Raw genomic sequence first — 13404 nt, 5'->3', positions numbered from 1 at the left:
TTCATTTTAGTATAGAACTATATAAGCTTAGCTCTGGAACAAAAGCACTGCTGGAGAGGAAGACATTCATCTCCTTACTCTGTATTGCTCAGTGTTGAAATGGCTTGCTTGTCTTGGCATTTGAGTACCACAATGATGGATATTTTCCAAACGTATAACCATCTAGCTGTCATAGACAGGGTTTTACCTTTCTTTTTGAAAAAAGTAAAAACTCTCGGATGTATGCTGGTCTTTCAAAACTTCAGTAAGCATTTAATTAAAAGTTGTTTTCCACTTTATTTGTGATTCCCAGGAATAAGGCATTAGCATTTCCATAGACTCTGTTTACACTTAGCTCACCAAGACAAAAACTTTGCCAATCTAATAATCTTCCACAACTCCTTAAGATGATCTCTTTCTTCTGGACAATCTGAATCATTCTAGACAAGTCAAATCCTTTTCTCTCTCTCTCTCTCTCTCTCTCTCTCTCTCTCTCTCTCTCTGTCTCACTCTCTCTCCTCTCTTTTTCTTTCTTCCGGTTCTTATTCCTTTAAGCCTAGATACCCACAAAGTACTTACTATACTCAAGAATATAAATTTTTGTCTCTTATTTCCTATCTTTTTCCTTTCTTACCTAAAGTCTGCTGAATAAATATCTACCACAAGTTTGTAGATATGGTAAAAACCCTACACTTGAGAGTACACTGTTTATTCACTTTAGAGGAAATAGTTGGAGTATGAAGCATGCTTTTGTGACATTAATATGCTAAGAGTAGTAATGAAATTCAGCAAGACTGGAGTTGGTAGGCAGGGTTGTTTGGCAGTAGAACACTTGAAGAAGTCTGAAGACCTAGATTCAAAGTTTCATGTCTCCTTTCTACTACTAAAAATTAAGTTTTAAACTCGCTTTGTGCTTGTTTTCCATCTCTTAAAAAAGTAATTCATTTCTTCCCTCACTGCATAAATATTTGTTTCACGGTTTGAATGACTATTTTCAGTGTCTCTTCAACTACAAAAAATTTGTATCAATTACTCAAATGAGGTTATTTTTTAAACAAGGCCTAAGATAACTGATATAAATATGTTCACATAAATACCTTAATAAAAGAAATCTTAGGTTGGAAGGCAGACCTAAAAGGAAGCTTGTTTTGTCATATCATCTTGTCTCCTTTTTCTATATCTGTGTATCTAGTCCCCCACTTCTTTCCTAGTCTCTCCATCATGGCAGCAATCTTGGTGTACAACCTCTACCCTTTCCTAAGTACCTGTTTGACCCCATTTGTTCTGTGATCCTCTTAGTTCCTCTATAGCTCCTGCCATTTAAAGATATTCAATTTATTTTTAATGGTTTTCTCCTGCGCTTCTACACACACACACACACACACACACACACACACACACACACACACACACCTATGACATCTTCCATTTCTCAAGTCTTGAAGCTAAGGATGGATGAGGTTGGAAAAGAGCCAAATGTTCCAGCTAATCGTAACTGATAGAGAAGGTGAGATGCAAGGTCTGCAGCTGACTGGCTGGGCTGCTTTTTATTAGATGAAGACTGTGATTTTCTGAGAGGGATGCTACAGAATTCTCAAGGTTTGCTGTTGAATTAGGGGTGGGGGGCACATGTGCAGAACAGTTTGGGCATATATAATCTCAGAGTGGCTGTTCATAAGACCTGGGTCTCAGGCATGAGGATATGCATTTAATATCAACTTTAGCTGCAGTTCCTTATAAAGAAATTATCAGCTAATTGGGATCAGAGGATAATTTCTCTGAATTATTCTAAGGAAAAAAAAAAGTTGGTTTTTGTTTTTTGTTTTCTTTTATTTTGTTTTGGGACGTCCACAGATGTATTGCATTGGGAATATATCTTTTGCATTTGGAAAATTTTAAGTTATCCATAGAAACATGGTTCCCTGTTTTGTGTTATAAAGAGCTAGAATTTCTGTTTTTAGTCAGATCATTACAATATTCACTGAAACCATGACCTTCCAACTTACTTTGTCAAAAATATTTCTTTGAGTCTTTAAAGGCTATCAAATTAGCTTACTGTTATTCTTGATAACTTCTTTCTCTCTAGTTTTTTTTTCAATTATGAAAAATTTGACAATGTGATTAATGTTTTGAGCTTCTCAAACCACCTCATAGGGAAAATAATTACAAATTACTATTGATTCCTCATCTGAATTCACACTGTATTTTGAGTCATTGTTTCATATTGTATTTTGTATTATTGTATCACAGCTTGTTGCCCATATGCAAGGTAGTGATCAATGGTTCAATGTCAGCCTTGGAGGGTATATTGAATAAAGTTTTTCCATAAGTCAGCATTGGCCCTGCTTCTAATTAACATTTTCAGTGTTCATTTGAAGTATGGAATAGGGAGTAAGCTTATTAAATATGCAGATTACTCTATACTGAGTAGGGGTAATTATTGACTAGAACTACACTACAAGAAGTTATAAGGACCTTGACAAACTAAACAAGGTGATGAGAGGTATGATGAAGTTTAATAGCGACAAATATGTGATAATTCACTCAATGATGGAAGAAACAATCTCTGTGTGTGTGTGTTTGTGTCTTCAATAGTTCAGAATTAGAGGATAAAGATAGTTTCAGAATCAACCATCTCTCAATTATAAATTGGAAATATAGCATCAGTGTTTTGTTTTTTTTAATGGCTACAGTCACCTAACAGTGCAAAAGTTGTTCAGGTCTTTTAAATACTACCGTGGTCTATTTATAAGGTTCATACATTAAGCACAACTGTAATAGAAGATTTAAAAATGGCTTAGTTAATAACAGTCTAAACAAAGTGAGTAATAGATCCTGTGGATAACAACTAAAGGAATTTAGTGTTTAATTCAACACTAAAGGAGAAGGCCAAAGGATGAAAATAAAAAAGAAGTGTTTCATTTCCTAGAGCAATATTGTAATAGAGGTGATGTGTAGGTATTGATATTTCACTAAGAACAAAATGAGTGTTTTCTCTTGAAATAGGAGAGTTTGGGTTAGGCATAAATAAGGACTTCCTGGTGTTTAGTTTTCTGAGTCATCAAAGTATCATATAAAGAAAAAACCATAAAATCCATTTTGAAGACTGACTTCTGTATCTTGAGGTACCTAATCAAATTATATGAAGCTTGTGGTAATGCAGCTCTTTGATGTTATGATTATTTGAGGAGTTTTTCTTAACATCATTTAGAAATTTGATCACCCTCAGGGAAATCATGGGAATTAGTGAAGTACTTTCTGAATTTTCAAGGATATAGGAATATAAAGCTCCACTATTTCACTGTTGAAGTCTGTTGCATTGTTTGAGGACACTTCTTAACATAAATTTTACAATCAATTGTCATTTAATAGTGACATAGCAAAATGCTGGCCATACAAATTTAGGATAATTTCATATTTGTTTCTGGTGTTTGGGGTAAATAAATATTGCATCTTTTTTGTAATATGTAAAAAAGAAACTGCGTATGCTGTGTACTATACACAGGAAAACTGTAGGGTAATTGAATTTACAAAAAACTAGGGACTTCTGTAGTAGAATTTGGATTAATTTGTTTATATATTATAATATGTATGCTTTATTATATCATATGAATCTATTAAATATAATATATAAAGTAACCTCTCATTGTATACATATATGTATACTTTAATGATTTATTTAATAACTAATGCATATTAAACATTTATTTAACCAACATCAATTTAAAATAGAGAAAAGAGTCATAAATGATACTCTGTCAGCAGTGTAAGGGATATGAGGCTTCTGGTGGAAAAAATACAGTGTCTGCCACACTTCAGGATTCATAATATGGCAAAATTAGTTTCTAGCTTATAATTTGTGTCGAGAAGTCAGACAAGTCAATCAGATTTTTAGATGACTGTTCTCTTGCATTTGTATAACATTGTCATTTTGGAGGGAATTTCACAATCATTTTTATTAATTAGGTCCAGCAGTGGCAAGAAGGACAGAGCATTTCCATCTTCCTATATGGTCTCTAAAATGACCTACCATAGTCACAAGTTGGAACCAACTTACATTTGTACGGAAAGTGCAAATCTGTCTGCATACAGGAAGATGTTCCCCTAACTAGTCCATGACACCCATCCATTTTACATAAATTTCCAGTGTCACCTGGGAACATCCTACCTATACCACATGGCTAATAAGGGTGCCTCTGACTACTTTGGGGGGTTCAGTGCAGACAATATTCCCAAGTCTATTGGGAAAGACCTCAGTGCCACCTGCTGGCTGTATTCTCCACACGTGGTCATCCACCATGGAGGGACAGTGTTCTGCAAGAGAGAGGTGTCCGTCTCATGAACATTGCTACACACATTTTTATGGAAATTCTGATGACTTCTTGAACAATTCTAAAAAATAAAATTATAATTAAAATTCTAAAGTTCAGAGCAGAAGGTTCAGAAGATGTTTTTTTTATCTATTGTGTTGTGTTGTACCACATTAGGGAGAGTTTGGGGACAGATAAAGGAATCAGGACAGAAGCAGGCACAGGGGTAGAATTCCAGGACTACAAAAGCTGCATCAGTTATGCCTTATTGGAGTATTTCGTGTAGAGTTGCTTATCTGCTGACTCTCTGTAAGTCTTCAATCTCTTTGATCTTCATAAGCCACCTCTAATAAAATACCCTCTCCATCTACGAGGCCTCGTTTGAGAAACTCTCTCCGTCTCAAAAAAAAAAAGAAAGAAAGAAAAGAAATTTTTAAAAAGGAGTCCCAACCCTCTGCTCTGCCTGATATCATTCTACCTTGATGGCCTCAGATTTCAACCTGCACCTCAAAGGGCTTCTGTTGTCTTTAGGAGGAAAAGATTCTGGGACCATGAAAGGAAGGAAGACACAAAAACTTCAGTGTTGGTACATTCTCTCTCCAAGAGAGATTGTTGTGGCTGTGTTACCCCTGAATGACATTCTACCATGAGCCATCTAATAGTCTATGAGAGAACCTTATTTCTTCCCTAAATGTGACTTTGACATTAACCTTTCAAAAATAAGAAACATAGTATTATTGGGCTAAAAGAACATTAAGCTGTTTTCCTGAGCTTGTTTTCATTAAATAGGGACAACTTTTAGGCACTAAAAAGAGTACTTACTAAGCTCTTAAGTATGGACTAAACCATCTGCAAACCAAATTTTTCTTCTGACATTGAGAAGACCTCTTTACTCAACCATTTACTCTTGGTATCCTTATATTTCATCAGACTTTACAAACTTGTATCTGAGGTGACAGGGAAAACTTCTCTGAGGTGGAGCTACAAAGATAAGGAATGTGCTTCCTCAAAGGACAAGTGGCCATTGACTATACTACAAATGGGAAGGTGCGAGAGTCTTCCAATGGTACTTATTCCATTAAACTGTATACAGAGTCTCCTCTCATTCTTCCTCTTCATCTAAAGATTCAACCAGAAAAAAATTCCTTAATTTTAATTTACTGTAATAATACTCAACATTCCCAAAGGTGACTGTCTTCTCATTGCTCTCTTGCTCATCTCTTCTCTAGCACAATCATGAATTCTTTTATGTATCTATAATCATGTCAATTAATGGAAATGGTTGAGCAATCTCCTTCGCCATTTCAGTTTGCTTCCAGTATTTCAGTCAGAAATCACTCCGTTTTATCTCTTTCTGACCCGCTTAGATAAGTAACTTTTAGAAACAGACATTTCACTTTGTACAGGTCTCTTTCTACCAGAATCATGGACTATACCTTCAGCTTTTCCAAATACTTTTTTTTTATTCCTGTTTGTTTGGGCTTTTTTTTTTATTTGCCTTACCTCTGAATGTATTTATTTTAAATACAGGGCACAATGTTTTGGTAACCAATTCACTGGAGAGGCAATAAAACTTTCATAGCTGATTTTGTTACAGAGGAAATTTCTAAAGATTGCTTTAAAAAGAGTTTAGTTTTTTGATTTTTAACTACAAAATACTTCTGACCATCATTAGTCAGTTATAAGACAGCTGATAATATATAGTGAAAGTCTTATTTTTACGCAATGTTTGCTTCATGGGAATGCTTACTTTTCAAACTGAACATATCTTTTTAGTGAAGCAGACAAGTCAAAACAAATGAACCTCACTGATTGTTGACTGTTTTTCAGACCCTAGGCTAGATCTGGGTTTCAAAGATGAATGGTTTAAAAATCATGGGAGCCAGCAACGTATATTCTAATGAAGTAGACAAAGAAGTAAAATTTCATAGCACAATACTAAAATGTGAACATATTGTAAGTGTTAGAACACTAAAGAGACAGTGAAATTTTATCTTGAAAGGAAGGATTTCTTCAGATAGACAAGGAAGCATCTTATGGCAAGAAAACACCTACCAAGACATTGTAATAAAGCCAGAAATGAAGAAATGGTATGTTTGGCCTATATGACAAATATGAATGAGGCAAAAGGTTTTCTCTGAGAATTGAAACAAAAAAAGATTTAAGCTAAGTTTTTGAAGGATCTTGAAGGCAAAGAAGTTTAAATTATTTTCTAAGGGCAGTGGGTACACAGGTGATATTTAAATAAGAACGATATGCTCAGATTTGCATATCAGAAAGAAGAAATTAACTGTGGCATGGAGGATGGATTAGCACTAGGTGAGAGCAGAGATACAGAAAGGGTTTAGAAATAATTGTCTAGGTAGAAATGACAAGGCCATTAGAAATAAAAAGTTAAAGTGGTGACAGATATACAAGATTTAGAAGATAAAAGTACAGAGCTTGATGTCAGATTAGATGAGGTAGGGGAGTTTTAAAGAGCCATAAGTAAAGGGATTAACTGAAAATGAATCTAATGGTATGAAAATGAGATGCCAATGCCAGAAACCATAATATAGAATAATTAATACTACTAATAATAACACATTTAATAATTGTAACTACTGGTAATTAAGCACTCATAGAGAGCTCATTACTAATCAAGGTGTCTTTCATGCAATATCTAATTCAAACCTTCAGATATCTTAATATCATAGTATTATTTCCCCATGTTCAGTAGGGAGAGAAATTGCAATTTGGAGAAGGTTAAATAATTTGTTCAAGGACTGACGCACAAATCTTTGTGTCTTCACAACGCATGCTTTTAGAAACTAAGAGTTGCTCTTGCACGACTCTTAGCAGTACCTCCCAGGGCAGGCGTGTCCCACCTGATCACCCCAATCAGTTGTCCAATACTTTTCTTGCTTCTTGAATCTGAACGACACTAATTCTTATTCTTCTGGCATATTAGTTGTTCTTTTAAGTATTAAATTTTGGATCATTTTTTGTGTCTGCACTTCACAGGACAGCCCTCAGCTGCTGTAGCCATTGAACAGCAGTGGATGGGGCACACGGTGAACTCTTACATGGCTGCCACAATATCCATTCTTTGGCAGATGCTGAAATTAGCATCCAGAGGAGAAAACTGGGGGGAACGGGATCTAAGTTGAGTTGGCAGATGTTAGGCATATTTCACTCTGTGTCATTTCTCCACTGTCACTCCCCTTGCCTGGAGCAAGGGGGATCTGGTACCTATCCTATCTGCCACGTTCCATTTTTCTCTCCCTAAAGAAAAATCCCTTCTGATGTGATAGTTCGAGTTGACTTGTTCCATTCCATGGAAAATAGGATTAGATTTACAGTTCCTCAGAACCAAGGTGACAGGTTACTCTTGTCACTTGTGGGTGAGCTTTCCAGGTACCAGGCTAGATTTTTTTTTCTTAAGAAGGTGGAAATGGGATAGAGAGTTTTGTAAGTTACTGGAAAGTTTTATAAAGGTAACATCTTATCTCTTGTTAAAGAAAAATAGGCAGAAATATGAGTAGAAGTTCATGGCAGAAAAACTAGGTATTCAATTTTTTAAAAAAATAGTGGACAGTTTCAGAATTGTAATTCAATGTACATAACTTCATTAATATAAAGTCAAAAAGTGTCGCAAAGATTTTTCTATGAAGAAATGTATGATCATTTAGTATTAAAGATCTATATAATCTCACACATGGAAGAGAAGTCAGAAATCATTTACTTACTCCAATGCATGAATTCTTCTTTGACAATATTAAAAGGAGTCATCCTGACTCTACCAGAAAAAAAAAAATCCACAAAAAAATTAAAAATCATCAATTGGGGCATTATAGAAAGATAAATCATTAAAATAATAATCTTCACATAAAAACAATAGATAACTTGATCTTGTGGCATGTCTTCTCATTATAACTCTTTGAGGAAGACATTATAACTCTTTGAGGAAGATGATGAAACTAGGCATACAGAAATACATCACATCACATAACTCACAAATAATAGCTTTTGCTTAACTTTAAAATCTAACTTAATGTCAAAGCTAATGCTACCAGATATGCCTAATATCAGCCAGGTTTGGTGGCTCACACCTGTAATTCTAGCGCTTTCGGGAACCAAGGCGGGAGGATTCCTTTAGTTCAAGAGTTGGAGACCAGTCTAGACAACATAGCAAGACCTCATCCCTACAAAAATTCAAAAAATTAGCCGAGTATGGTGGTGTGTGCCTATAGTCCCAAATACTTGGGAGGCAAAAGGAAGGATCACCTGAGCCTGGGAGGTTGAGGCTGCAGAGAGTCATAATTATGCCCCTGCATTCCAGACTGGACAACAAGGTGAGATTCTGACTCAAAATTTTAAATATATATATATATTTAGTATCAGACTGCCACATATCAAATGAGTTTTAAATGCTTGAAAGAGTTTTAAGTGTTTGTTCTTCTTATGAGAGTTTTAAATCAGCCTAGAGCAACCAAATTCTTAAAATTTATTTCCACTGAATTGCTCTAAACTACACACTTTCTCAGCGTATGTGACGTTCATGCAAGTAACTAAATACCTCTTGCCTGTAAGCTCTCAGTAATGTTTAGTATTCACAGGCTGATAATAGTCTAATAGAAGACCAGTGGGGGGAATAAAAGAATGATCTCAGTAAGATATTGAGAAAATAGGGCTGATTAGAGCAGCAAAGCATTTCTTTCTTTTATTATTCACCACTTACAGCAATAGACACTCATCTTTTACTCTGTGTGTATGAGTGATGCTGTGGGTTTGGGAGAGGAGGGCTCAGGTTTAATAGATTCTCAGAGAGAGGTTTCACTGCCTTTTATATGCGTATATGTGAGTTTTATGTGCTTGGGAAGAGAAATAGAATATATTAGTATGTGTACAACTAATACTAATACTGTGTCACAGTTAACTCTTCTCTGGAGTACTCTAGATTTTTCCCATTTTTTCTGTGTTTGAGAAAGATGCCTATTTGTTTGAGTCAAGGTCTCACTCTGTCACCCAGGCTGGAGTACAGCAGCATAATCACAATGATCATGGCTCGTGGCAGCCTCAATCTCCTGGGCTCAGACAATCCATGCCTGGCTAATTTTGTTGTTATTATTATTATTGTTATTATTATTATTATTATTATTTTGTAGAGACAAGGTTTTGCTATTGCTGCTCAGTCTAGTCTCGAACTTCTGGGCTCAAAAAATCCTCCCACCTTGGCCACAATGCTGGGATCACAAGCATGAACCACCACATTCTGTCAATTCTTATTATCTTTTCAGAAATAGTCAATATTTGCCAGGGTAAATTATTGTATATGTATTAGATGCTTATTAATGATTCTAAGATTGTTTTGCATTTCAGAACAATAATTGGGCATGTATAAGTAATGTCCACTCAGATTTTGACCTTCAGATACAATTTTTTGAGGATTACCACTGGGTAAATATATTACATTTCTTTTAGGGTCTCATAATATAGACTTCAGCATTTCTGCTGATCTTGTTCTAATATCTTTTCGGTATTATAATATCAAAATTACCACTTACTATAGTCACTCCCTTTCTATGTTGGGTTTTTCATTCTGTAATAAACTATCTGTGTTCACTTCATTCTGCTTCAGTCATTTTAATTTTGTCATCTTCAGTGCTATCTTGGTGTACTATAATGGAATGATGCTGAATCAGACAAGCTGTAATTTTTATTGCAAACATGTCTCAAAACAAATTTATAAGCTGAACTTGATATTAGAAACTACTAGAGGGAACATGCCTTTGTTCTTAATTACAAAATGCTCTGCTATTCTAAGCTTGGAGTTGTTGAAAATAAACCACCTTCTTTTGTGATGTTAAGAATTTCAAGTAGGCAATATATTAAAATATTCCTTTAAAATTGATTGTGTACAAAAATTTTGTATATAGTTGCAGACAGGTTTGCCAACTAAACTGTTTATATTATAACTCTATATTTTCAGGTTGTAAAACTAACATTTAAGGTGAAGCTATGTCACAGAAACCTGACTATATTAAAGAGTATAACATTTTATGTTAATCTTCATGGAAGAATAAGGAGCACTTGTTTTGTTTTGTTCTGAACAGTATTTAACTAGTGGGACTATTTGGGCAAACCAGTAATATATTTAGATGTTGGCATTAAAAAAACCAACTTCCTCCTAGATTGTGATCTCATCTCTTTCTAATTGAAATCTTCTCATAGTTACAATAGAGACTGATTGCCAGGTCTGCCAGACAGCTAATATTTTACTGTCAGGGTTTCTGATGAATCCAAACATGTACCTTCTCCATCCATAGGCCTGCAGGTTCTATGGTTCTATGTACAACTACCTGGCCTTGAGTCCTGCATATATAGAAGCAGAATGAATGAGGACTGTTGTTATAACCTGTATAGACATATTTCTTCTTCCTATGTTACCACTGTAAAGTTTCCACCACTAAGCAGTAGGAAATATGTTTTAAAATGTTAGAGTTTACAATACAACTTTACTGCTACTACTGGAAATAGCAGTAAGCTCTCCCTTGAAACAAAATTCTTTTTGTTATAATATTACCAAGATAATTATGGTATGCCCTGTCACTTTGGTATTAAGTTGTACCCTAGCTATATATAGTTCATTTTCATTCTTACCTTCAATTATTTATATGTACTATCACTTTAGTTTATTGTTTTAAAATGGTAGAATTAGTTCAATAGTTGTAGAATATTCCAGAAAATTCTTCTCACCAAGTATTACTTTTTAAACACACCATTTTATGTAGTAGATGTCTAGAGCAAAAAGGATTATGGTAGTTTCCGTGGAGTAAATTATATACTTCAACAATACGAAACTCAATAAAATGCAGATTAAATTTTGCTGAAAGTTACTGTTAGAAATTGGCACAAATACTGCTCTAACAAACGTGGGCCATAATGTATTGTTTGCAACACAATTTTGCACATGATGGAGACTGGTGAACTACAAGAGTATTCCCAGTACCTTTGCCCAATGCCAGTGTTGGTTGTAAGGATCTACAGGAAATCATTAGCAAACTCCATCTAAAACCAGACCAAAAGATCAGAGATAGACATTACAGTAGATTCATGGCTCATAGTTGCAGAGTGCTGTGAGCATTCATTCTTGTTCAAAATATGGTATAGTGTTTCAAAGCATCTGTTCCCATTCCCAGAAGTTAGTTAGTTGTAACTGTGCCAGCACTGACTTTGAATAGTATGCCAGCGACATAGTATTTGTTCTTAAATGTCAGTCATTAGAGTTGGGCACCTACACAAATTCAATGAGTTTCAGTGGAGTGGTAAACTGGTTCTTAAGTTAGAACATATAGATTAATTCAGAAACTCAAATGTAAGGAAATCAACTACCAATGTAGAGATGAATAACATGGGACAAATAGATACCATCTGTAACTCAAAGATTAATTTGAAAATCCTGGAGCATTATTTCTGAAAAAGAGAAAGCTGGAATCATGTTCTGCTTTCCAGAAATTTGAAAATCTAAACTTTATTTAAGTACAAATAAAAATAACTCATTCTCTCTCTCTCTCTCTCTCTCTCTCTCTCTCTCACACACACACACACACACACACACACACACACCCTAGAGCAAATATAGCAAAAAATACATATAGAAATGAGAATTATCATTATCATTTTGTAGTGAAAACACTCTAGACTTTGGGGCTCACCTTAACTTTATTGATTGCACCACACTGATCAAGGCACTTATTCTTTCAACCTAAGTTCCTTCAGCTATACAATGGATCAAATAATTCTGAACGTGAGACATTTCTGTGAGGATAATGTATGTTAGTGCCTGGCATGTATAAAGTAGCCATTCAATAAATAATGACTATTATAGATACTAATTTTTAAGCATACACTTTACCTTAAAATATATTGCTTATGTAAAAATAATTATTTTATAAGAATATTTAAGCTTGCCACATAAAGGAACTTAAATCTAATGCTTATAACATATTGAATTTTTTAAATTACTAATTATTATATCATTATCCAGCAGTCTAATTTAAATTGTCTTTACTTTGATAGTATTGAACAATTTTTCTTTTTCCCCAATGAAGTTTCACAAAAAATGTACTGCTTTACCACTGGAAATTTTCACTTTTCATTCAATAATAATATTGTCTTCTCATAATTTGTATAAGTGTCATACATTCCAAGAGCAGGGTGTTTTTTACACATTACATCTTTTTTGTTGTTGTTTTGTTTTTTGAGTTGGAGTCTCGCTCTGTCGCCCAGGCTGGAGTGCAGTGGCACGCTCACGACTACCCCAGCATCGACCAGCCAGGCTCAGGCGATCCTTTCCCCTCAGCCTTACAAGTAGCTGGAACCACAGGCGCGCGCTACCATGCCCGGCTAAGTTTTTGTATTTTTGGTAGAGACGAGGTTTCTCCAAACTACCCGAACTGGTCTCGAACCTGCAAGCCCAGAAAATCTGCTCGCGTTGGCCTCCCAAAGTGCTGGGATTACAAGCTGAGCCACCGAGCCTAGCACACATTACATCTTAATGTTAAGAAACAAAATAAGAAAAGCAATTTGATATCTATCTTCACATATGTCATTTTCTTCCTTTATTTAACATTTCTTCTTGGAAATATTTAGTACTCTCTCTTGTGTCTCTCTTCTCGCCCAATAATCAAGGTCTCTCCAGGACCTTTCCAAGCAAACAGATATCCCATATGGCACAGTCCTGGACTCCGCGGTATATGAGCATGTCCGCATGAAGGGATTGAATCCTTTCGAGAGGGACAGCATGTATTCCCAAATGTGGCGGATGATCAACCGAAGCAATGGATCAGAAAATAACGTTCTGGAATCCCAAGCAGGCATTCAAAAGGTACTGGCTATGGTTCTTCATTAATAGTCTTTACCATTTTGCCTCCCGTGTTGAAATTCCTGAATAGAGAATTGTTCCTTTCTTTCTTTCTTTCTTTCTTTCTTTCTTTCTTTCTTTCTTTCTTTCTTTCTTTCTTTCTTTCTTTCTTTCTTTCTTTCTTTCTTTCTTTCTATCTCTGGCATAGAGTTTTCAGTTGAATTATACCTTCTGTTGATTTTTAGGAGGTTTTAAGGTGACTCATTGCGC

The 13404-nt window shown here is 35.1% G+C and overlaps 1 protein-coding gene across 1 annotated transcript in view; it reads left to right on the top strand.

Moving 5' to 3' along the window:
* Positions 1-13158, top strand: part of LOC103271211 (glutamate receptor ionotropic, delta-2-like) — a gene marked incomplete at its 3' end in the record, with an annotated part of 66573 nt that extends 53415 nt beyond the window's left edge. Inside the window, exon 3 of the mRNA XM_008068657.1 lies at positions 12963-13158. Within this exon, the coding sequence (XP_008066848.1) occupies positions 12963-13158 (196 nt within the window). The remainder of the gene's footprint in view (positions 1-12962) is intronic.
* Between the last annotated feature and the right edge of the window lie 246 nt (positions 13159-13404).

Source organism: Carlito syrichta, unplaced genomic scaffold (assembly GCF_000164805.1).
Source record: "Carlito syrichta isolate Samal-C Ts95f unplaced genomic scaffold, Tarsius_syrichta-2.0.1 Scaffold311452, whole genome shotgun sequence".
NCBI lineage: Eukaryota > Metazoa > Chordata > Mammalia > Primates > Tarsiidae > Carlito > Carlito syrichta.
Note: the sequence above shows the minus strand (reverse complement) of the source record. Positions and strands in the feature narration are given on the sequence as shown.